Source organism: Anas acuta, chromosome 22 (genome assembly GCF_963932015.1).
Source record: "Anas acuta chromosome 22, bAnaAcu1.1, whole genome shotgun sequence".
Lineage (NCBI taxonomy): Eukaryota > Metazoa > Chordata > Aves > Anseriformes > Anatidae > Anas > Anas acuta.
The window spans coordinates 5,992,064-6,016,298 of record NC_089000.1 but is presented as its reverse complement, the minus strand read 5'-3'; the positions used below and the strand labels follow the sequence as shown (position 1 = coordinate 6,016,298).

General features: G+C 45.7%; 1 protein-coding gene across 8 annotated transcripts in view; it reads left to right on the top strand.

Moving 5' to 3' along the window:
- The window catches only part of RERE (arginine-glutamic acid dipeptide repeats), a 222,667-nt gene that overhangs the window by 76,715 nt on the left and 121,717 nt on the right, over positions 1-24,235 (top strand). For 7 of the 8 annotated variants that reach the window (XM_068658416.1, XM_068658409.1, XM_068658413.1 and 4 more), the window contains exon 3: positions 11,495-11,565. The exons of the other annotated variant lie outside the window; for it this stretch is intronic. In XM_068658416.1, the coding sequence (XP_068514517.1) occupies positions 11,495-11,565 (71 nt within the window). The remainder of the gene's footprint in view (positions 1-11,494; positions 11,566-24,235) is intronic. 8 annotated transcript variants of the gene reach the window in all.

Sequence of the window (24,235 nt, the reverse complement as noted above, 5' to 3'; positions counted from 1 at the left end):
AGTCTTTAAATGGCTTCAGTAGTCAGGAGGTTTTTGATTTCCGCAAATCACGAAGGACAGCAGTATGTTGGCCTCTGTTAATGAGCAGAAAGTGTCTTAACGAACCTGTGAGTGTTGCTGCTGTGACAGTGCCTGGGTTCCGTGCTTTGGTTTTGGGAGGTGCCTATGTAAACACCGAGCACTTCCTATACTTCTGATCTTTAATGTGTAAAAATGAATTGAAGCAAACGACCCTGAAGTGCTTCCTTTTGCCTGCCAGGGATGCAAGTTAGTTACCATATCCTTCTCAAATACCCTTTTGTATTTGGAAGAATGAAGGAGAAGCAGGATAGATATTCTCCTTTTGTCTGGGGTAGCTATCCTCATCTGCTCTAAGGAGATCTCCGGATGTTTCTAGGTGTGTGCAGTCTAACATTTGGGAAGAGCCCTAGGACCTTGGTGCCTGTTAGTGGTGATAACAGTTGTGCCATCTTTTTGCTCCTTACCTGGCTTGCCTTATGCCCTGATAGTGCAAGTGCTGCCAGAGGGACGTGGGAGGTTTAGCAGTATGGGGATGTTTCTTTCCAACCCTGAATGCTCAGGGAAGAGAGCTCTCAGCCACAGGAGAGCAGGAAGGCTGATTTAGGTCCCTATTTCTTCTGATAATGATACTGAGATCTTCATCTTATGTTAAGAAAACTGGGAGCTGCCTTGGAGATCTAAAAACCAACTGTTTTGAGTGTTCTGGAGGCGTAGCTTGATGTCACCAGTTCTGCTGGATTTCTGTCCCCAGAGCTGTTCAGGAGGCACAACTGCAACCGAGCAAACTGCTGACACAGCTGTTTGCATCTGGAAACCCCCAGCAGCTTTATAGAAACCAAACAAAAAAAGCTAACCAAGTAAACAGAGAGAGGAAGCACTTTTGTTTTAAGTGGTACGTTGGTATTTGGGTTGGAGAACGTCAGTGGAATTGCAGTGCAGGCATTTGGCTCGCTCCCTGCCGGTGATTGGCTTCTATTTGACATTGACTCATGTGTTTGTCAGCCTTCCAGATGCTGCCTTCTATTTATTCTGACAGCTTCACCAGCTGAGAGAGGCGGGCACGCCAGAATTAAAATACACAACTACATGTATGAATTATGTATTTGCTATCAACCTTGAAGTTCTGGCGAGTTTTTTTTAGATCTGCAAAAATGCTGGGGGAAAAAAAAAAGTAATTCTGGGAAATCTTTAAAATCTGAGTTGTACACTTGGACAGAAGGAAGAAATAGAATGGAAGGACTTGGTTCAGCCGTGCGTTGTGATTTTGGGAGGTCTGTGAGCAGCCTGCTTTCCTGTCTGTTGCGTGGATCGGCCTGCTTTGCACGGCGGTGTGCTGCTGAACGCCTGCCTGCGTGCTCGGAGCCTTTGCCACCATCTGCTTGCCTCGGGAGCTTTGGAGCTGAAGTGAGCGCATATTCTGGCACTGTGCACGATGTATTTCCCTCCTCGTTTGCAAATCTGTTATTGTGATGAAGCTAGAGCACTGAAATAACCAGGTATTTGGTGACAGACTTGGAGCTGCTGGGAATAGGAACAACCTGAAGAGCCATGCTGCTCAATGTGCTTTGAGTTCCCTCGTTTTGCACGCTGATGCTGCTGTGTTTGCAACCTTGCTGCATAGGGGAATGGTGATGAAGCCAGCTCTGAACAACCTGCTGGAAGAGATCATCTTTGACTGCTGATTTAGTGGAAACAAATGCAGCGGTAATTAAAAGACAGAAAAACTAGAGCAAAGACCTGGAGAAGTAGTTGGTCAGACATAAAACACCAGGAAGGTTAACAAAGTGTGTAAAAGCACTTAAAATGTATACAAGCATCACAGAAACTTTTTCCTCTGAAGTTGAAATCCACAGAGAGCAGTTTCCACGTGCAGCTGAAACGTGTGCTATTCTTGTTCATCCCTGTTGGGTTCTTTTCATTTATAACAGCCGCTGTAATTTGGTTTTATTCTCAAAATCTGAGATTTTATTTTCCAGAAAAGAAGTTTTTTCAAAGATAGAGTCAGTGAATAATAGTATTCCTAGAAAATAATTAAGCTGTGAATTACTTTTAACTAATTCTTCTGTATGCAGGCTGCTAGCAGAAAACAAGCCCAACTAAGTTGTAAGACACTGTTGTGTTCGTGTCTACTCTGGTATCATCATCGACTCCTCGAACAAAATATTATTCAAGGTAACACGTGAGCTCACTGCAGTGTCTGCTGCGTGCAGTACTCTCTGTAACGTGCTCCCTGAGGAGCTTGTAGTGAAAACTAAACCAGTTTGGTAAAGCAGGGGTGCTGCGGAGCTGTTGCAGAGTGGAGGAGGAACTTCCCTTGACGGCCTTGCTGGTAAGGTGCTTATTTGTGTCTGCCACTGCCGCTCTAATGAAAGCTTGGGCTTTAATTACCATAGGTAATTGTAGGACACGGATGCGAGAAGTTCTGCAGGCTGGCTTAGGGAAGGATTTTTGCAGAGGGGGAATGGGAGAGGATGGTGCCTGACCATGCAGTAGGACGTTAGGGGAAGGCAGCGTGCTGCCACAAAGTTAGGCAAATGGCAGTGTGGAAATAAAACCCAGGGCGTGGGGAGCAAGTGGGGGAAGTTGGGCTGAGGGAAGGGATTCCTTGAGGTCGTGGTTTTCAAGGAGGGAAAGTGGAGTCTGCGGCTGCAGAAACTGCTCATGGCCTGTCCCCAGTTTATTTCATGTAAGAGTTTGAACTTCTCCTGTGTTAATTTACCGGCTGCATTTCCTACTATTGCCTGGTGGAAGTTGCCACGCGTTCTGTTGGCCATGGGATAAATGAGAGCATGGCCAGTTCTGGTGGCAATACCTGTGCCAGGTGTGCTCCTAACGCTCCTCGTAACGTCTGTGCTGGGAGTGATGCAGCTCGCTTCGTGCTCCAAGCAGAAGGTTGCTTAGACATTTTATTTGCATTGTTTGCTTAGGAAAGGAATATACCGAGATGTAGACATGATTTTATTTTTCTTTGGTTTAAAATGAAGTTATGCTTGTGTTTTTACTGTGGTAATTGTATTCCTCTTTCCTTAAAAGCAAGGAAATCTTTTTTTTTTTTCTCCCTGAAGTGGGCATCTCTTGTTGAAGCAGCTGTCTAGCATACTAGCTTAATTATTTTGCTTTAAAATGAAGGAAAAAAAAGTAACATCACCATGTCAAAGCAACATGAACACACTTCTGTAGGATCAGCCTTACAGCTGCTGCACTAATTTATTCTGTTAAAGGCATCTCGGGGCGGTTCACAAATTTAAACAATAGGAGAATAATTTCAGAAAATGTGTTATTTGATTGTTTTTTAAATACAGATGTCTTTTTCAGTGCTGCCAGTCTTGATTTAAAAGAAAAAAGCAGGTAGCTGAGCATCAGGTTAGCAGCCAGTAGGGAGAACATCACTGAAACTTCCTCGCCTGGCTGTCAGCATGTGCATGGCAGCCTGTAGGTATCTCTGTGCGGTGGTGTAGCGTGTTGGGCTGTAATTAACAGAAGGGTGGCTAAGGGGGAGAAGTTAAGCAACCAGTTGGTGTTTGTGACAGGCTTGGGAATAGATGGGTTTTCTCTTCCAAGCCGTCTTGGTGCACTTGCTTAGCAGGGTTATAATTATGCAGGGTCCAGCAGAACAACTTCTTGAGCTCAGAGCCATGCCGAGATGGTGTAGAAACGAAGGGATGGAAGGGAGATGAGAGCATCCCAGCCTCTATCTGTGCTGCAGAGCAGAGCCCCTGTCCCCAGACCTCTTGAGGTTTTTGTCCCCATCAGCCAGTTGCATGCGGAGCCCTGGGATGTTGCAGAGATTTATCGAATGGTTTGGGGGAGACCTTGATGTCTGTGTTGGTTTTGTGTTATTCAATGCTTACATCTCAAATCTCAGGGAGATCCTCCATGGCGATCGTTCTTCCTTAGGAGTGTGGTGTACATTGCACACCAAGGATTTTAATTGTGAAAAAAATAAGGATCTCTTAAAAAAAAAAACCAAAAAACAAATAAAAACTGGAGTCACGTAGCTGTGTGGTACGTTTGTGGTGCTGCTCGTGTTTTGTCTTGCACAGTGCTTTATAAATAAGTGGCCGTGAGGAGCTGTTGACGTGCATCCAGTTGGGGCTGGGAGACAGGTGGCCAGGTAGGCATTTGGAAGACAGCAGCGAGAAGTGTCAGGAGCCAATGTTGTGTCATTATCAAAAGTGCTCAGAGCAGAAGAGATTGCTTTAAACGGGACGTGAGCAGTAAACCTTATCTGCTGCTAAAGAAGGAGCTCTTAGGCTGAATGGCTGTTTTGGAAATGACATTTTTAGTGGTCTGCACTATTAATACCCCCATTCTTTCCACATATTTAATTGAAAAAGAAAACCTATTCAAAGACAGGAGGATCTCCTACTATGAATTAGCAGCCGAGCCCCTGCAAGGAAGGGCTGAGCCCTTCTGTTGGTGCATGTTTTGGTAGCAGCAGCACGCATCGTGCAGGAGGAGCTGTGCACGGTGTCGTGGGCGTGCGTGGCAAGTGTGGAAAAATAATTGGTGTGGGAAATGCTGGAGCTTGGTGCCTGAGCTGCAGAACAGTTGCTTTTATAAAATTGGGAGCTGCAGACTACAATTAACTGTCATTAATTTTGTTGAATAGAAATATGTTCCATTTATTGTACAATCAGGAGCTAGGCTTGAATGAGTTTAAATAGATGAAATCTAAATTATACTGACAGTCCATTAAACAGCAGCAGAAACCCTTTAAAGAAAATGGATTCGCTATGATACCAGTTTATAATAAAATCATTTGCCAAATAAGAACTACAGTCCAGGCATCGGGAATACTCCTGTGAGTTTCAAATGAACACAGTAAATTGCTTGAACCATTTATTGCAGAACAGGGCTCGAGCACATTGTTTCCTGACAAGGAGCCAGCAGCGTTGCTTGAAATCTGCTCAGCAGGCAGTGACACCGAGAGATCAGCCCGGCAATTTGTTTGTTGTCAGCCGTGGAGGGGGAAGAGGTAACGGCACAGCTCCCTGCCTGCCAGCAGGAATATTTTGCTAGGTAAAAGCACACATCTCGGGGTCCCGGTGCATTCCTCCTCATGTTTAAGCCTGGTATTAAAGCACCGTGCTGGATGTGTTGCTGGGGTTAGAGGGCTGCTTCCAGCGCTCGCCTTCCTTTGAAAGGGTGTAGGGTTTTTGTTTCTGGAGCACCAGCAAATTCAGATCTCAGCGCTCAGAGCTCACTGAACATTGAGAATTGTTATTCTGAGCCCGTCTAAGGTAGCACTTGGCTATTAATGACCTGTGTCTGCTGATGTCCTTCTCTTAATTGCATTTATTTAACTTTCTGGGTGGCGGTGAAGGGTTGGGGCAGGTAAGTACTGTGACACTGGGTCTGGCTGCAGCAGAGAATTTGGGGAACCATTGGGGTGGAACCACTCACCACTGGGGGCAAGGGCAGCTGAGCTCTTTGTTTCAGGCACCTCTATTATGGGATGTAAATATCCTTTATGTATATGCCTCCCAAAGGGTTAGGGACCATCTTGGTAATGGTTTTCCTTTTTCTATTATTTTTTTTTAACCCAGTGTGGTAGCGGTGGAGCAGGCACAGGGTTTGCCTGGCCACTTTGCTTTAGTTTCTCAAATGCACCGCAGGGATTTCTGCTGCATGCACCTGAATCTGTAGATTGAGAGGAAGTGGGATAAGTGCTTGTTTTATAAAAAAGGAAAAAAAAAAACAAAAAACAAAAAACAAAAAAAACAACAACAAAAAAAAAAACGAAAAAAGGCTGCCCTGCCTACCTCTACAGTAAGGTAGAAGTACTGGATGCGGAGAACAGGCAGGGGAGGCATTCACAGAGCATGGTTTTAGCACACTGGCCGAATAGGAGCCGGCACTGCATGAGCCTGGTTGGCTGTGAAAGTACAAGAATTGTGCGTGAGCTGTTTGGACTCGGTGTCTGCTGAGCCCTGTCCTCATTTCACCGCTGTACCTGACTCGGTCAGAAGTGACCGTTTGCACGTCTGGTGTGCCGTTTGTCAGAACATCCAACTCTGATGCAGAATATCCAAAGAAAAGGAGAACGAGGGAGAGTAAGGTTCTGGGCTGTCAAAACTGCGCAATGTGCTCAACCTCTGGTTGCTTGCTGGGCCCTGAGCTCTGGCAGGGTTCAGGCAGCTCCTTGTTGGTGGCTTTCAAGGAACATCTTGGAAGTGAGCGCTGTGCAGAGCGCCCGAGGCTTTATTGCTTGGGTGATGCAAGTGTTGACTCATTAGCTACAACCCCAAAGGATTAATGGGGAAGATGGTTACCAAATAAACTGCTTTCTTTAAGCTGATGAGAGTTCGTGTGCTCGGTGAGGTCGTGGCTTGTGTTATCAAAAGATCTTTAAGCCCGTGTGTGTGAGCTCTAATTTTAAAAGCAGCTCTTGGTGTGGGCACGCTGACGTAACCCTTCAAACCAGGGCACTTGTGGTGAGCATCAAAGCCCGAAGGAGCCGTGGCTCTGTGCCACGTGCCCTAGAAATACTTGGACTCCAGGGGAACGGTTTACATGGAATAGGAACAAAAGCAAATGCACTCGGGGTGGAGAGTGCAGTGAGTCTGTGTGGGGAACGTAGGTTTCTTTACATTGCAATTATAGCAGCTGAAGGTTATGGAGAGCTGGGTTTTCTTTCTTTTTCTTTTTTTTTATCGGAGTGTTTGGGTTATCAGCAAGTGTGGTATGTAGGATGAGTTCCCTAGTTGGAGGGGACGATGTCCCCAGTGCTGCCGAGTGGCTGTGGGTGCTGCTCAGTCGTGCCAGTGATGTGATTGCCTCTCTGGAGGGTCCTGAGCCATGCCCAGCAAGCCACATCCCCACGTTGAAGGCTGAAGGAGTCCTTGCAGAGGTGGAGCAGCCAGCACAGGTGGTGGCAGCGATTGATGGAGCTGTAATGGGCTATAGGAAAGAGTAAATGGCCAGGAAGGGAAGGTCCAGTTGTGTGGATGTGACACTGAATCATGTTTAAGTTAAGATATGTACAGAAAAACATTTCTAGTCAGTCTGGGTGTTGTTGGGCTTTTTGAAGTGGAGAGGATTGACTGGTGGTGGAAGTGAATATTAATATTGCAGGAGCAAGTAGATAGCTGAAATGCACCTGTGCTGTGGATTCCTTTCGAGAATAATAGATGTTGAAGCAACTGCCCAGATTGTCTTTGAGCTGTCTGAAGGAAGAGTGCATTTGGGTCCATCGTGTTTTAGGCTGACAAACAGCCTCGGGCTTCAGCCTTCCATTTAGCACACGGCGTACGTGTCACTGAAGCTGCATAAAACTGCTGAGCAGTAAAAATTCAGAAGCAAGTAAACTTGTCTGTGTGAGGAGCATCTTTATTCCGGGACTTTTTTTTTTAAGCTGTTTCTTCTTGAGAGATGGGGCATCTTCTGCAGTCAGCACGAAGTGGCGGTAGCAGCTCAGACACAGAGCAGCCTGCACAGCAGCGCTGAGAATCGGCTGAAGGTGTCTAATTCCATGCAAAAGCTCTCTGCAGCCACACACAGCTGAAATGTTGCACAAGTAGGTGATGAGGGGAAAGAAAGGGTGCAACAACACGTTCCAGTAGCCACTCCTGTAGACTCACCTTCCTTTTTTTTCATGGCATAAGCCTTATCAGTGCAGGTTTGCATTTGGAAAACAATGCGCAGTTGGGTTTTGTCACCTGGGTCCATGTAGCCGTTCTTCAAGATGATGTATTTGCATTTAGGATCTCTGGTAAATGGAAGTAATTGCTTTTTATGGTGAGTTCTGAGCGGCTAATGTGGCTGCATCCATAACTGTTCCTCCTCCTGGCAGTTTTCCAGTTTCTATCTCTCTCGGCATTTCCTTGCACCCGAATTAACTTGTTTTCTTATCTCCTCGGCCTCCATTGCTTTGCAGCCGCCCTAACTGGATGTCATCTTTGTTTTTCGCGTTGGCAGGCAGCCAGGTGTGCCTTTCCCTGCTGCAACAACCCAGCGAGTCGACGTGTTTGCTATATCCGTGGTAGCTGCCAGATTCCGTTCCTTTGCTTTTGTCTGCACCATTTCAGGGGGCTGCTCAGCCGTTTGTTCAGCAGGCTGCCGGAGAGCGCCCAGCCAGGGAGGCTGGAGGAACTGAGACGTTATGGAAAAAGAATGGGGAAAGTTGGTTCCTGTGTCTGAAATCTTGTAGCTTTTTATTCAGACTCCCTAGTTGCATCCTGAAAGAATTACCCTGTGTGGGTGAGAATCTGTTTTAGCAGGTAATTCACCAGCCAGGACCCGGTTGGAGCGAGCAGAGGGCTGTCTGAACGGAAAGACTGGGCAAAGAAACCCAGAATAAAGGGCAGGAAAACATGGATTTCATAAGGCTCAGGTGTGATGGCTGCTGAGTAACTACACTGAAGCACACCCATCAAGGTGAAGAGGCAAGGAGGATGTGTTTGGTGCTTACCTTCCAAAAGAGTCACTGACGATTTCTGTAGGATTTTGAGGATTTAGGGTGAAAAGTGCTGTATGAGTTAGAAGCAGAGTAGATTACAGTTCTTCTGGTGTTGATGGTTGATTACATATATGATATTTCAAGCTTTTAAAATGCACATATGCATGCTGTTGCGACAGCTGCTGCGATCCGAGCTAGAAAATATGGAATTTGAAATTGGTCATTTGGGAGAGGCAAATTGGGCTCGATCTGAATGGAAGTAATTCGGCGTAATTCTACAGAGATACCGGGGGTTGTTATATCGGAATGCTTGTAATAATTTTCTTATTAAAAAAGAGAAAACACTGTAGTGTGGTTCACATCCATCAGCCTTCTTTTGAGCCTCTTGCCGCAAGGCGTTGGGTTTGTCACGCCACCGATAGGCAAAACATGCAGCAGGAAACTTCAAACTGATGCTGCTTGTGTGGGTACCTGCGTAGCCTTGCTGTCTAGCATAGTTTCCTGGGACCCCGTAATTAATTGAGGCTAATTTAGTAAATACTTGGTGTGCTCTAGCATTGTGTCCTCCTGACCATGTCTCCTCCTCTGCTCCAGTGGTGGTGGTGGAAAGGACTCACAATAAATTCTGTGTGAGTTAACTCTTCCCTGCCATCTCCTTTTACTGCCAGTGTTCTTTGCTCTAAAACTTAACCTTATTTAATGCTTATAATGCATTTTTTTCCCAAACACCTGCCTTTGTGGTGATAACTATTTCACTCCGCAGTCGGTTGCGTTTTCCTGCTGCTTCCCAGCACCAATTCCAAATGTACTTGGGGTTAAGTTCCCTTCGGGTGGCCACCTGGTAGGCAGGTGACAGCCACGTTGAAGCACAATTCTTCATTTTGTTGGCGTTTTTGTGTTAAAAAGAGCCATACAGAAGTTCCCAAAAGAGGCCAGGCCCCATATGGGCTGTAACTGACAGATTCTAATCCCAGGTTTTGGGATTCTAATCCCAGCATGCGCTCATGAGACACCCCTGCGATCCAGTCCATGAACCTGTGCTCCGTGGGTTTAGGGTTTTTAATTCAAGGAGCTGCCCGATGTGTTCCCCACAAAGTAGCAGTTGTACTAAACGGGGTTTCTTTTGAAGAGGAGGAGGTAACCTTTTCCTGTTTCTCTTTTAAAAGCCCCTGCTACTTGAGCTCTCCTAGCAGGGCTCTGGTGACAGTTGAAGTGATTGCTTTTAGCTGTTTGCCAGCTCTCATGTTCTCTGGGGACGTGGGCCGCGGCGAGCCGTGCTTGTCAGCTGGAGAGCTCCTTTCTGCAGACGTCAGGGTGACCTTCTGCCTGACTTTGATACTTATGTGCTCTGGCACCAACCTGATTTGTAACCTCCTGAAGACCAGCATCTTTTCCAGTCGAGACCGAAACGCTGGTCGGTAAAACTGAAACACCTTTGTCTTTGAATTGCTGCCACCCAACGTGCAACTGCAGCTGGCCTCCCCAGCAGGCTTGAATCGAGGCTGTACGTACGGGTTATTCCCTGATCTACAGGGAAAAGAGGCACTGCTGCTCTGCTTGCGTGGCTTTGCAATTAAATGAAGTGTTAATTTGGTGGGTAGTGTGTATAATGAGGGTGCTGGAAGTGAGCAGTTTGGATGTGAGACACAGCATGCCTGGCTTCCAGGTGTAACGCTTCTGGGACTGCTCAGTTTTAGAGACCTGGGCTGTAATGCCTCGATGTGCTGCTGACACGGGGCAATCCAGGCAGTGCAGGCCGACGGGCAAATTCTGGAGAGGATCTGGAACAGTACTCGGGAAGGTAAAGGTATAGAAAAGGAGGAGAAAGGGAAAGAAAGGATTTCATAGCTTGATTTTAAGTGACTGGTAGAAAAGCTGGGATTGCTGCCTGCTTTTCTTCTGGTCTCACCACTGAGATGGAAACAAGCGTCTTCTGGTTACGGCGTGAGGTATTGGAAGGTAACTCAAAGCTTCTTTTCCTTGCTTTGCCCCAAAAAATCACCAAATCCAACATCCAAACAACAAAAACATCCCCAAAAACAGGGTGTGAAACACAAATGATGCTGCTGCATCCTTAGGAGTGGTCTTTGAGGAGCGTAAGAACTAGAAACTGCTTGTTTTGAGTAGCTTCAGGGTTTTCCAAGGCAGGAAGCAAGGCTTCAGTTGTGTTTTTGAATGTGCCTGACAAAAATCTGACTTTATTTATTTTTAGAAATTGTGGGTAGGTTCATGGAGAATTATGCACAGAATATCTGGTGTTCTTTGTGTCCTCTGTCTACGAACAGCAGTCAGCTCTCCGAAAATAATAGGAGAACACAATGATTGTCCCTTAAATACCTGCTTGGCTTTGGGAGCAGCCTCTCTGCCTTCCAGCAAGCCGTGTGCAGACTTGGTGATTTCTAAGGGCATCATCGTTAATCAGGCAGTTCCTCCCCATCCATGCTGTAATTTTATTCCGAGGCACTGCTTTTGTTGCAATTATTGCCGAGACTGTTTTTAATACAACAAACCTTATTTTACAGCAACCTTGTAGAGTCCAGTTGTCAAAAGCAAACCAAAATAATTACTCTGTCTCTGTCATGTCAAATGTAATTTGAGAAAGCACAGCTCTTCCCTGCGGTAAATCTAATTTAGTTTGCTGTATTTCATCTGCGATTGGTTGCCTTGGTTTTCTTTACAATTAGAAGAGAAAATATGTTAGTGCTAGCTTCCTAATACCACCTTAGCCACAAAAGATTTGATTAGTTTCCTGTCTTATTTTGCTCTGGTTCATAGGTTGTGACCTGGTCCTTCTATTAACTGTTTGCACAGTGGGCTGCTATGACTTCCTTTGTTTTTCTAGCAAAATGTCTATTCAAATCAAAATTATTTTATGCCGCTAAATTCCCTTATTTATCATCATAAAGCATCTAGTTGCTATTTTTAGATCACACTTGGAATAAATTACATGGTATGCAAATGAAATGGTGGCTCTTTCTAAGCATAGGCTGTTTTGAATTTATCCTGTTTTTGTGGTCTTTCTTTGAGGCACAGAAGTTAATTTCCATTATTTTAAAATCTTGTTTTTTAAAGATTGCGTATATATTGAAAGTCGCCGGCCGAATACGCCGTATTTCATCTGCAGCATTCAAGACTTCAAACTGGTAAGAAAAATTTTCACATCTCCTCCTTCTCCTTTTCCCCGCCCCGTTCTCCAGTGAGCTGGCAATGTTCCTAGCCTGCATCTTTTCCTGTAGCTCCCGAGGAGTCCTTCCAGCTTCCGAAATAGCAGGAGTTTTGCTGCTAAGACCAAGATCTGTGCTTGTGTAGATGTAGTTAATTGACGAGGCTGTAGAGTTGGAATTGTGGGCTGCTTTGTTATAAATCCCCAGGGAAATGAGCTTGGAGTTGGGTGCTGTCAGCAAGCTGGGGCTCCGAGCTCGCGGTTTTTCCTGGGCTGTGCCTCTGGCTGTAGGTCAGCTAGCCCAGCTGGGGGAGCGAAGCTCAGGGGCTGGCTTCTGGTTCATCTCAGCTCATCGACGGACTGCGAGGAGATGCAAAGAGACGCTAGGCCAGTGTGACAGTGTCTGCTGATGAGAAATAATGTCATGTTTAAGAGCCATGCTTCTTTTAAAAGCAGAAAGCTGGGAACCTGGGCCAGAACAAAGAGTTGGAGTTGTGGTTTGCCCCTGTTTATCTCAATTACTTAAAACATGAACTATTTCCTTCTCGGTGTGCTGGAGCTGCACAGAGCAGCCCTTGCTTGGGGTGGTGAGCAGGAAGGCACTGCCTGTAGGACAGGCACGGCCCCTCTGCTTCCTTTTGGCTTGTGCCCTGCCACAGCAGGGTGTTTGAGAAAAGCAACCTACTGCTCATCTCGTGGGGAGCCCGCAATATGGAGTAAGCTGTCGTGCTAGCCATGCGTGGTTACAGGTGTAGCTCACCTACTGTTTGTTGTCTTCAGAATTCAGCTTCTGCCAGGCTTTCTTACTCAGATCTTCCACTTCAATCCTTAGAAGTTTATTTTTCGTGAGACCACAGTGGAGCAGAGCTTTTAGACTTTCTTCAGTGTTGATGTCCTTGCTACCAGTTGGCACTTGGCTTTCTCCCGAGCACATCTCTCTGCTCTCCCTCCCGCTGATTTTTTAAGGAGATGTTGGGTTTTTAGTTAATGTAGCTTCAATTGTTAGAACCTATTTATACTGCTCTTGCCCATCAGCTGGTGCTTTTGTGTTTGAAAGGAATTCCAAGGTGCTCCAAGGTTTCCATTTGGGGCAGAAGGTCCTGCTGAGCTGCGTTGCTTGCCCAGGGCATTAACAGCACCAACAGCTGAAGCTTCTCTTGTCAGCATTGGCCTAATGCAACACGTTAAAGCTCACTGCAACACTCTGTGGGAAGGGCATTGCATGATGTTTTAGTGCCTTTAAAAAAAAAAAAAAAAGTGAGGTTTCTCTTTTCTCATGTTTTCAATGTGCAAAGGATATGACATCAGTGTTGCTGGCAATTTTCTGTATTTTGAAATGGAAATAGTACCACTGCTTTATGTTTACTTTTGCCTGCTCTGAGGTCTTTTTTTTTTTTCCCTGCTGGATTTTTCTTGCTGACATAATGCATAAAAGGAACTTGTAGAAATGACAGAACCAAAAAACCCCCAACCTTTGATGCTGATAATGCTTGCAAAGATGAATTTTCAGTGCATTTGTCACTGTTGATTTTTCTGCTGGGGAAAGGAAAGATGTACAGTGGAAAGGACACTTGATTTCTCCTCTCCTAGTGCCAGATACCAACAGGAAAACAGTCTTGTTTTGCCTTCAGCTGAACATGTCAAGTGAAGCAGGGAAGAAAAAGTCAACAGCTTTGAAATGTCGCCTACTAATTAAGTACATTATCATTTTGGTTATCATAAATACAAGGTTTGGGCTGCACGTATGAGTCTTAGCCTACACTTCCCAGTGCTCTAGGTGCAGTTCAGACACAAAAGTGGAGTTTTATTTTTATTTTTAACCGCTAAAAAGGTGTGGGGAGGAGTTGAGATGACAACTGCTGTCTGATATATGCGCACAGTTTCTTGCAGGGTAAAAAGGGTCAGTCCTGGGAAGAGGCTCGAGTGCTGTTCAGTTGTATTCTTCAAGTAAATTGGAGTTCAGCTTGCTCTTTCCAGTAAGACCTTAAATCATAGTTGGATATGGGTTTAAGATTATTACAGAGCTAGGAACAGGTTTTATGAAGCCTACTGTAGCATTTAAGCTTCCTACATTTGACGAACAGGTCGAAGGAGGCAAAGGAAGCAGAAGAAAATACTGAAATAATGCTACGTTGCCTCTGAATGGCCTCCCTCCCTCTCATGTTATTAGTTGTATTAGAAAGCGCATCTCTCTTTTAGAGCTGTTTTGCCTGCTTCACTTTAACAAATAGCAGAGCAATTTAGCAAAATGGGGAGAAATTGCTTGCAACTTGAGGTTGTAGTGCTCCACTAGTGCAGACGCTACAAATGTTGGAGCAGTTTGTATTCTAGGGGCTAGGGCTGGTGGCACAGAGGAGCCAGTAACGGGTTTTCTGATGTGCTCTGTGCAGTTCCAGCAATTACTGTAGGTACGCTGGCATAGTGCCTCGCATTAGTTCATACTTTCATCATTGGTTTCTCTTGACGTTAAGATGAATCCAGCCTACTAAAACTGATACTAGAGGAGCAGTTCTCTTGCTTTCCCAAAGAACGATTGCACTTCACCAGTGGCCATAAATTCCTCCTGATGAAGCTTTACTTACTGCTATTTGTCAGCTGTCTCTATTCCCTCCTGCTTTTTGTTGCTCTTTGCTGCTTCGCATGAAGCAGAGCTGTGATGCTGCTGACATTGGTCGTTCCCTTTGAGTTACTGGCTCTTGTTTTAGGATAAACTGGGGCTGGGAGGAGGAGCAGCACATTCGGTTCCCAAACTTGTTGGGGACAACCGGAGGACCAAAGCAAGTCTGGTGTGTTTGCCTCCTGAGTCGGGAAATCAAGTGGTTCAGTGTGGGAAGAAGTTCAGTGATTTGATCAGCTCGGCTTAACCGGGTTAGGAGCTGTCAGGGGTAACATTCATCCTCCTTTGTCTTCTCCAGTCCTGTGTTCCTGGGCTCCTTCCAGCTTGCTGGGATTCGTATAAATAGCTGGGTGGAATTGAGAAGTAAAATACGATTAACTAGGAGTGTTGTCTTAGGGAAGCTGTCAGCAAAAGTGGCACTCTAAGTAATTGCTGTGTCCCTTCTGGGCTGCCAGTGCTGCAGGAGCTCTGTCAGGCAGGTTTCTGTGCAGGATGAACGGCATCGCAAGCACTTGGACAACGCGTTCATCTCCTGTGTTCCTGGGGAGCTGCCTAACACCAGGTCTGATAGCAGAACTGCTCTGCTAGGACAACTTGGCACGCTTTTAAGGTGTGCAGTAAATTACCCCGGTGTCACGCTGAAAAGGAGCTGATTTGAAACTGGGGGATCCCCAGGGGGCACTGCGGGGGAGCAAAGATGGTGTCAGAAGAGATGTTTCCTGTCCCTTCGCTTCTTCCCCCTCCAATTTTGTGGTGCTTGCAGACGTCTGGACCACGCACGGACCTCGTGACTCACCGTGAGCACTCCCAGTAAGACGTTTTGGGAGGATGGCTTGCAGACTCACTGGGTGCTCACGGCTTCCACGGAGCTCGGGCATGGGGCAGGCATCAGAGGCTGGAGGGACAGCACCAGGGGCTCCTGAGCACCCTGCCCGGGTGGGAGCTGCAGGGCTGAGCTTGAGAAATGCAGTTTATGCAAGCAGGAGGGCTTTTTTATTGGTGGTATTTATACGAATGGAAAGTACTTCAGCAGCTGGTGGCAATTCCCCGATGCTTTGCTCCAGCACTGCGTGCCACTTGTAGCATTGCCACGTAACTGGAACTCATTGTACTGGTGCATTTTTAAGAAACTAGTCAAATTTTCAGGTCCCTTTGTTGTTTAGGGTGGCATGTGATATGAAGGATACCGCAGGGTACGAAGTGGTGTGTTTTTAGGGAAGCTTCCATTTGTGCCTTTCTCAGTGGAAGATGCTGTAGCAAATACAAATGCACTCGTACTTAGCCTGGCCACAAAACGCCAATTGCTCTGAAAAGCAGGGTGGAAAGATGCAGTTCCTTTCAAGTGGGGTATTATTTTAGGATCCAAGCAAATGCAGTGCTTGTTTAGGATGCGAGCAAAGGGCTGGGAGTCACGAGTGAGGTAACAGTGTTTTTAAGGCACGATGTCTTGGATCTCTCCTGTTATTTTTATCTGTCTGAGCACTGCTTTAAAAAGCTGATGGCATGCAGGAGCCAGGAGGGAGTGAAAACTCACTTGCACGTTTCAGCTGCTGGCAGCATGCTGAGATCTGAGTGCTGGGTTCAAAAACCAGCTGCCCATTGTAGGAGCCTTTTAGCTTCAAAAGTTGGTAGGACGTTGGGATGGATGGGGGAAGGGATAGCAGGGAAAACATGCAGAGATTTGTCTCGCTCCGTTTTTTGACAAATTAGCAGAGTGGGATTGGTCTGGTTCCTATTGAACCCTGTGTGCTTCCTTACTCCATTCAATAAATAAAGTAAAATCTGTTTTCATAGCTCATATTTTCCTTCTTTTGCCTTCTAATCTCTTTTGTCTTTGCATAATTGAGATTTTTGCTCCAATTTCTCCGTCTTTGGCTGTCACTAGCTGGGGTCTGTTGAATTGATGGGGAATTTCAGCGACTGCATTAGCTTTGACAAACTTTCTCGTTGCGTTCGTTTGGTGTGACAGCATCCCTGGAACTGATTACCGGTATCTGTCAGCTGCTGATGGAGGTGCAGGGATGTAAATGTGAGGGTGATTGGTAGCCCTGTGACAAACCGTCTCGGCCGTGCTTGAAAGGTATGCTATAGGAAGTCTGTAAATCTGGCAGGCAGCAGAACTTAGCATGAAGGTAATTTTATTGATTGCTCTTCAGAGGCAGAGAGCGCTGCCAAACCCACTGTAGCCTGATCTGAACCAGATCTAGTTGGCAAAGCTTCCTCTGGGCAGAGATCTATTAAATTCCAGGGACGCGCAGATCTAATGCGGTGCGGTAATGGAGCTGCTGCAAGAAACAAAACAGCCACAGGTTTCCAGACAGTGCCATTACTTGAACTTTTTTTAACTCTACCAGATGTCTTCACTAATAGCCTTTTTTTCCCTTGTTAATACAGCTTTGGTAAGGTAGCACTGGTTACAACATGATTTAAGTTTCATCGTGGAAATATTCAGGTGCGTGCTTGGCATGGGTGTTGTGCACCGATGACGACAGACCTCGTGTGCTAGGAACATGTGTTTTCACTTGTAAACCTGAGCGTAGTGGCATGCTTTCACTAAAAGGCTTGATTTCTGCAATAGCATTCAGTAACCCGGTTGGTTAACCTCTTCTTGGTGAAGGGAAACAGCAGGAGGTGGTGGAAAAGCACGGAGAGAGGACCAGAAAGTGTTACCTGTGAGTCTCGTCTTGCTAGGACAAGGAGATTTTTTTCAGCTAATCTATTCCCCCTCCCCTCAATTTCCCATTTACTATACTTGGAGGTACTGACTCTTAAAACACAGCTTTTGCCTCCTTTCCTTGGAGAAGGTGATGGGGCATCAGGTCATGCCAAAGCAGGCAATGTGCCATAAATGCTTCCCATTTGCTTTGGTTCATCCCTGTTGAATGTTTGAACTTCAGTTTTAAAACTGGAGTTGCCTTAGTCCATCAGAAAAGTATGAGATGGTTGACTGAACTTAAACTAACACAAGTTATTAGTGTTTTTTTCCCCTCTGCTGGTTGGGTTTTGTGCCATTATTGATGTGAAACACCATCTTAAGCTCTCTTAGCATTAATTCCTTCCTTGGGAGTCACTCCCTTACCCTTTTATTGTTAAGCTTGGCTTGGCCATCGCCCGGTGTCAGTTACTTTGCAGATATTTTTCATGAGAAACAGCAAAGTGCAACTGGAAAGCTGGACTGTGTGGATGCAGCTTGGAAAAGGGCACGGTAGTGTGGCTTTAATGCGTCACTGACATAACTTGGACAGCTCTAAGGAGGAGGAAAATGGTGTAAGGTAGCACTGTAAGAAAAAAAAACAACACAGGATCCTTTAGCATTTAATTCCGGGTTCATTTCCCATTTTTTGTTTGTTTTAGAACAGTCGTACAGTTTGGGGTTTAGATTACATGCGCAGGTCAATAAAATAGAAGCAATTAATGCTGAGCTGTGTGTTTTAAAACATCTTTCCCCCTTGTTTAACTGATGAGTTCTTCCTTCTGTGTGAAAACCACAGTTGAGGCTGTTTGTGTTGAGATGTCCCCTATATGGCAGCCTGCTGCTTTTGACTGAGCTCTGCAATAGTACCGCTGAATTCCTAACGATGCAGCCCTTCCAAAAGCAGCCCACTGCTGTCATCAACACAAATTTTCTGGTCATCACAAAGTTATGAAAGGGCTTGGATAAGGGGAAGATGCTCTCTCTTCCAGCATGCTTCTTGTTTGGTTTAATTTGGCTCAGGTCAAAAATGTTAAAAATAATAATAATAATCTACAGCCTTCACAGAGGATTTCTTAAATGTGTTTTGGTTTTACAAATACACAGACAGCAGAATAACAACTGGGCTCTATTTTAGTTGATAATCAACAGTGAGTGAAGAGAGATGATTTGTCTTCAGACCCTGAGGTTTTGAACTTCAGTGGTTCTGAAATAAGTAGCTGGGAATCAACTGTTGCTTCCTCCCCCAAAAGCTAATTTTCCCAAATTGATACCGTCTCTTCAGTCACTTCGTGTAGTCCTTCAGATTTAAGCCTGATTTCAGTTACTTATCCTATAAAAGATCTTAATATTATTGTGGCCCAGGAGTTGAAGTCTAAGCTCTGCCAAGAGTAAGTCAGACCTGGCCCGGATCCATTTGATCTCCTTGTTCCGAGTTTCTGGCAGAAGATCATTATCCTGAATTCCTTGTGCACACAGCTAAGGATCTGCTCAGGCACTCATGTTTCTCTTTCATGCACCAATATTTTTGGCTTCTTCACCCCCTACTCCCCCACCATGGCCTTTAAAGATGTTTTTCTTTTTTAATTAAAGGCTACGTTTTGAAAATAGACTTTCTGCGTGGATTCCCTTTGGATAAGGGCATTTGACGAAATGGATTTGGCTTCTCGACAAATTGAGGATATAGCTTCGTAGTTGTAGTTTTTAATGAAATAGTGTTTAATGGTTTTTTTCTTTGTATTATAATCTTTTTAAAGTGAAGTTTCTCTTAATCTCTTTGTTAATGGTAACAAGTCCTAAAATTCAGTCCGTTGCCTTTATCTTAATTAAAATGTTGATTGTGATTACTTCCAGATGATACGAACACATGACTACAACCTAGATGACTGACTTGTGGAAGAAAATCCAATTAATATGCAGCCACTCAATTAATACGCGTGCAGGGTGGTCATTGAGATGGCTTTTGATGCTCAGCACTAGGACCCCAGGCGGGGCATCAGAGCTGCTTCAGTGGGTTATGGCCAAAAAACGAGATGGTTCTGGGTTGTAGGAGATGCCTTCGCTCCCAAACAACCAGCTGTTGGCTTAAATGTGACACAGCAGTGGTAGGTGCATTTAAAATATGATTTCTTTAGTTATGCACCTAAAAGTATGTGTACCCAGCTTTGATTACCACTTCTGATACTGAAATCAAGTCAGGCAAGGAATGTGGGATGCTGGAAATGCGTTTCTGTATGCCGAGATCACTGGTCAATGCTGACTCAATACCAGTGTTGTGGGAGAAAGAAGCAAAACAAAATGTGGAACTGCCTCAATTTCAACTTCCAGCCCCAGTAAGAGCACTGGTAATCACGGCTTATTCTATTTACAAGCATTATGATTATAGTTTAATTAATTCACTGAAACAAAGGCGATTGCAGCTTGCTTCTAAGTTGAAAGGGAAGAAAGCCACGTCCAAAAAGAAGGGGAACGTGGATCTGACAGGCGAGTAGTTCGTGCCTTCTCTCTGCAATAACAGTTGGAGGTGAGGTGAGAAGTTGGGTAAACAACCAGAAATACCAAAGGGTGGTCGCTGCCAGCCAGCACCGCCGCTCACTGGTGGTGTTCCCAGCGAGCTCGCTGCCTGTGATCCACGCTAACGTGTGCAAATAAAACACACCTTGCCTCTGGTAGTGGCAATAAGAAATCTGCCTTCTAATCCTGTCCCATTGAAACCTTTTTTTGCTATGAATTTCCAGCGTTTGATAAATGAGTCCAGATTTCCTTTTTAAGGTTTTCCTTTTTTCCCTCAGAGGGAGAACCCAAGCAGCAAATGGATTCTAGCAGCATGCCTCTGATTTATCGTGTTTCGACTTAATTTGGTGTCACATTTAAAATGCTAATGGGCTACACTTTGAATCTGAGCATCAGAGAGAAACTTGCGGTGCTTTTAAAACAGAAAAACGGTGCATTTGCCCTATAAAAGAAAACATTATTAGTTGTGATGCAGTTGCCCTTTGTGCCTGTGTGTTTACTTGATTGAAGCATCTTGACTGTGGCGCTTTCTCCTTGAAGCCTGATTTGAATGGAGTATACAGCTGGATTGCCCCAGGGCCTTGTAACAATTTATAGGCTGGATGGAAAGGCAGAAGTGCATAAAAAGACAGTTGTGAAATGCCGCTAGTGCCCTGTAATAGAAAATCTGTGTATGGTGACCTTGTCTGGGAGGGCCTGTGGGATCATTTTACCGTGATCCAAAGGGTTATAAAATGGAAAGCCTTGCATCTCCCTGGGAATTAGGAGGGAAAAATTAAGAGATCTGTTTTTCTAAATTATGCAGTGCGTGATTCCTCTCCTTTGTATTCTTCCTGCATGCAGCCTCGTGTTTTAGGAAACATGTTAAAGCGAGGATCTGCTGTTCCCTGCGCTTTTATAGGAGCCAATGCTTTTGAATGCAAATCTCTGGGTGAGGTTTCTGTAGCCACAAGCATTTATGTATTTAAAAGCCTCGTTCTGTTTGCAGATGAATCGACGTTCTGTTCCTGAACTGCAGCTGAATTAATTTGTGGCTAATTTTTCCTGGCCGGTTACGAGGCAGCTTGACCTTTCCATTTTGGTGTGGAAAAAATGCTGATTAATAGAGATCCTGGCTTCTCCAGCTCCGTCTCCCCTTTGCAGCCAAGAGAGGCTGAAAGATTTCCTTTCTGCTCCAACCCTTTGCTCGAGCCGCTGCCTTCAGCCCAGCTCCGCTGGCCATTAGGATCCTGAGCCGCCTCACTGAGAAGAGGGAGACGAATGAGACGTTTGAAGGAGCGCTGAATTATTTAAAATCAAAAATTTAGCCTGCAAATGAGACTGGCTGTTAGGTCTAATGCGGAGCAGATTGAAATGCCGCCGTGATTACGGTGGGGTGCGCGTGGGGCAGGGGATTAGTATGAAAATGTGGGCAGAGAGGGCTTTGGAGGGAGGCGGCAGGGATGATGAAGAATCAGAGGTGACAGTTTAAGGATTGCATGGCAGGAGCTGCACAGTGATTAAATTCACTGATGCTGTCATCGAGCTGTAAGGCTGAAGATAACATTCTCTCCCTGTGCTGAAAACAAGAATCAATACAAACTCCTTGACAGGGGCTAAATTATTAAATAGAGCCTTTCTTACGATGTTTCATTATCTGGGATTTACCTCAGCTGGTGATTTGTCAGCAGCGCGGGGAGATTTGCCGGGCGCGTTTTGTATTAAAATCATTCCAGATGCATATGAATCCCTTTTGATAATTCCCTTCCCTTTTACCAGGCTCCTCGATAGATCTGTGATTTCCTTCTGCCCAGATGACACTTGGAGTTTTCACGCAGACGTGAAGCTGTGGTGCGCGGTGGGGTTAGGGCTTCGCACGTACGTGGAACAAAAAAAAAATCCTTCTGTGCTAACAGGCTGCTCTTCAAGCGCTGAATTGATTTGCTTGCCTTTGGTGTGTTAAATTAGCAAGCTATGTGGAATGTCTCTCAGATGAGAGATCACAGCTGTAGAGAGAGGACTGAGGCTGCTCTGGATTTCTGGGTTAACGTGGGTGTTGGAGTTTGGCTGAACATGGTACAGAATAAAGCAATATTCATCTAATTTTGTCGTATTTCTTCAGAAGGCAGGGGCAGAAAGCATCAAGCCCGAAGCAGGCAGCACAGCGTATCTCACACCCAGAGCACGCAGGGCTGCGTGGAGATGCAGTCAGACCTGGCTGGCGCCGGCAGGGATCTGTAACTTCATCCGTGACATGATTTTGTCAAGCAAAGAGCGTTCAGGATTTCTGTGAGCTTCCTTGGGTTTGTTTTCTCTGAGTAGCTTTCACAGCGTAACGCACCGGTGCGACCAACCCAATTTGTGTGGAGCTGGGATGTCACGGTAGTGCCTCGCCTCTTGCAGACGGAGACAGCGTTCGTATTTGGGGGTTTAAAACAGATGGCAGCATTGTTAAGAACAGGGATTAAACAGCTGGGAGTTAGGACGATCTGTACATCATTGTAGGGCTCGAATCCAGCTCTTCCTCCATGTGCCCTAGATTTGTACAACCGAAGCCCAGACCGTGCGATTTATGGGTTCCATCTGGGGGAACGAAGGGAGCAGCCACCCCCCAGAACACTCCACAATTTTGTTTTTCCATGCCATTGCCCTGTCTGTTTTGCAGCGCTGGGCATTTGGAGCAACTGGAGTTGGCAGAGCTGGCTTCCTGCCACCTGGGAAGCGGCTGCCTGGCCGCGGGCTGGCGAGGATTCACCCTGCAGAGGCTCCAAGAGCCTTTCCCTGCCTCCGTGCGAGGCTGCTGAAGCCCTTCCTGGAGCAGCAGAGCCCTTTGCTCGTCCTGCACCGCTGCCACCAGGTCTGCATGCACACCTTATGTGCCCCCCAAATCAGACCCATGGCAGGCAGTGCTTTCCAAGGAGCTGCTGATACTTGTCAGCTTGGTTTAGATCAGTGAATCGCTCCCTTGCCTTGTGAAGCTGTTTGCTTTTGGGAGCCAGCTCGTGTGTAAAACAGGAAAGGGAATTCTGAGAATTGCGGGGACAAAAATAGGCCGCTCTGAAATCCCAGGCTCGTTTTTGCAGAATTGCTATTGTTATTTTTTTCCTAATTTAAAAAAGAAAGAAAAGAGGAAGGAGCAATTGAAACAAATCCCATTAGCGCTCTCCCCACCCCTGTTCCTGTCTGTGAGCCAAGGACAAAAGCAGATACTCTGCAAACGGGGAAAACAAGAATATACCACTCGTGGTGGTATGTAATCAGGATTGCTTGTCACATTGCCTCACCAAGAGGCACAAATATGGCTAGTAATTTGTACATGGGAACTTCTGCAGATGTAGTACAATAGCAGGGGCTCGATGGGAGATACAGGAACCACTTGCATCCTTCTGTACGTTTGATTCACCCATATTTTTAGATTTTTAAGGCATTTCTCATGGTAGTGCAGTCTTTAGCACCTTTTGCATGTTTTTTTTTTTTGCTTTTGTACTGTCTTGTTTCCTTTCAGCAAAGTAAGCCTGGCTCTTTCCGGCACCTGGGGTTGAGATAATTGACTGCTAAATAAATCAGTAGCTGTCATCTTGAAAACAGGGAGAAGAAAAAATATTATTTCTAGTTTTTTTTTTTTTTTTAAATATGCATTAAATGGTACATTTGCTGCTTTACATGTAGCAAGAGAAAATGGAGCTGGAACAGATTTAGCCATGTCCTCTGGTGTTGAATAGCGAGGGCATCTGTCATGTTTAATAACGCTCCTGACCTTTAGGATTATTGAAGTTGAAATTTTCTCTCTGGTCATCTGGGGGTACTTGAGCACTGTCAGATTTCTTGCCTCTGCACTAAGTCTCCGAAGATACATTGTTATGCTTCATACGCCGGTGGAGATAACTCATTAAGGAAATTTGTTTTCCCACTTTGGAAATGGTTTTCCTTAAGGAAAGTGAAATGTCGTTCCGATCACTAGATCGCGGCGTGGCCCATCCCTCCCCATTTCCTTGCCTGCCTTTTGCTGGGGAAGGGCCACCTCGGGGCTGCTTCGCTCTGCTCCTACAGGCAGCAGCGAGGCTCTGACCACGGCGTAGCCTGCAGGGACAGAGGATGCGATGGAGGCCTCACCACCAGCTGCTGACCCTGACCTCCACGGGGAGGTACCACCCTGCTTGGTCTTGTCCCAGCTGTGAAACTCTCCACCTGAACCCACGCAGAGACATGAGCGTAGGCAGAAACCACTGCTCGGCCTCCCCTGCCCCTCATCAGCTTGTCTGGGCACCTCCTTCCCTCTTCCATGGCCATTTCCTGACATTCAGGACTTGTTGCACCTGGTGATGGTCCAACAGAGCTTCAGGTCTTCTGCAAATCCTCCCCAGAAGGCAGGCGTGAGGTCTGCGTGCTGCTCAGGGCTTGTTTGGGGACATAAATGGGGCTTGGGGGCTGGCTGGCTGCCTGGAGGCATCACCCTGAGACTCGGCTGTGTTGCAGGAACAAGATAACCCCGCTCTTCTGGCTTGGGATTTTGGAGCAAGGAGGGAGCAGGGCTGTGATGGATGTGCGTTTTTGACTCTGTAGTCGCTGAATGCCAATCCATGGAGAATTTGAACTTGTAATTTTGATTAAAATGATTGATTTTAAATCAGCCTGCGTTCGTTTTGGGCCATTAGAGGGTATTTAAAAGGAAAATAACTCTTTAATTAAATCAGTAGTGCTTAAGTATCCTCCTCGGCTTTCTAAGCAGAACTTCTGGTTGTTGGTAGGTTTGTGGTTTTTTTTTTGGCTTATTCCTTTTGGGGCCTTGTTTCTAGGCACATCTTAAGGCTAAAAGCAACACAAAATTATAAAAACCAAGGTTTATGC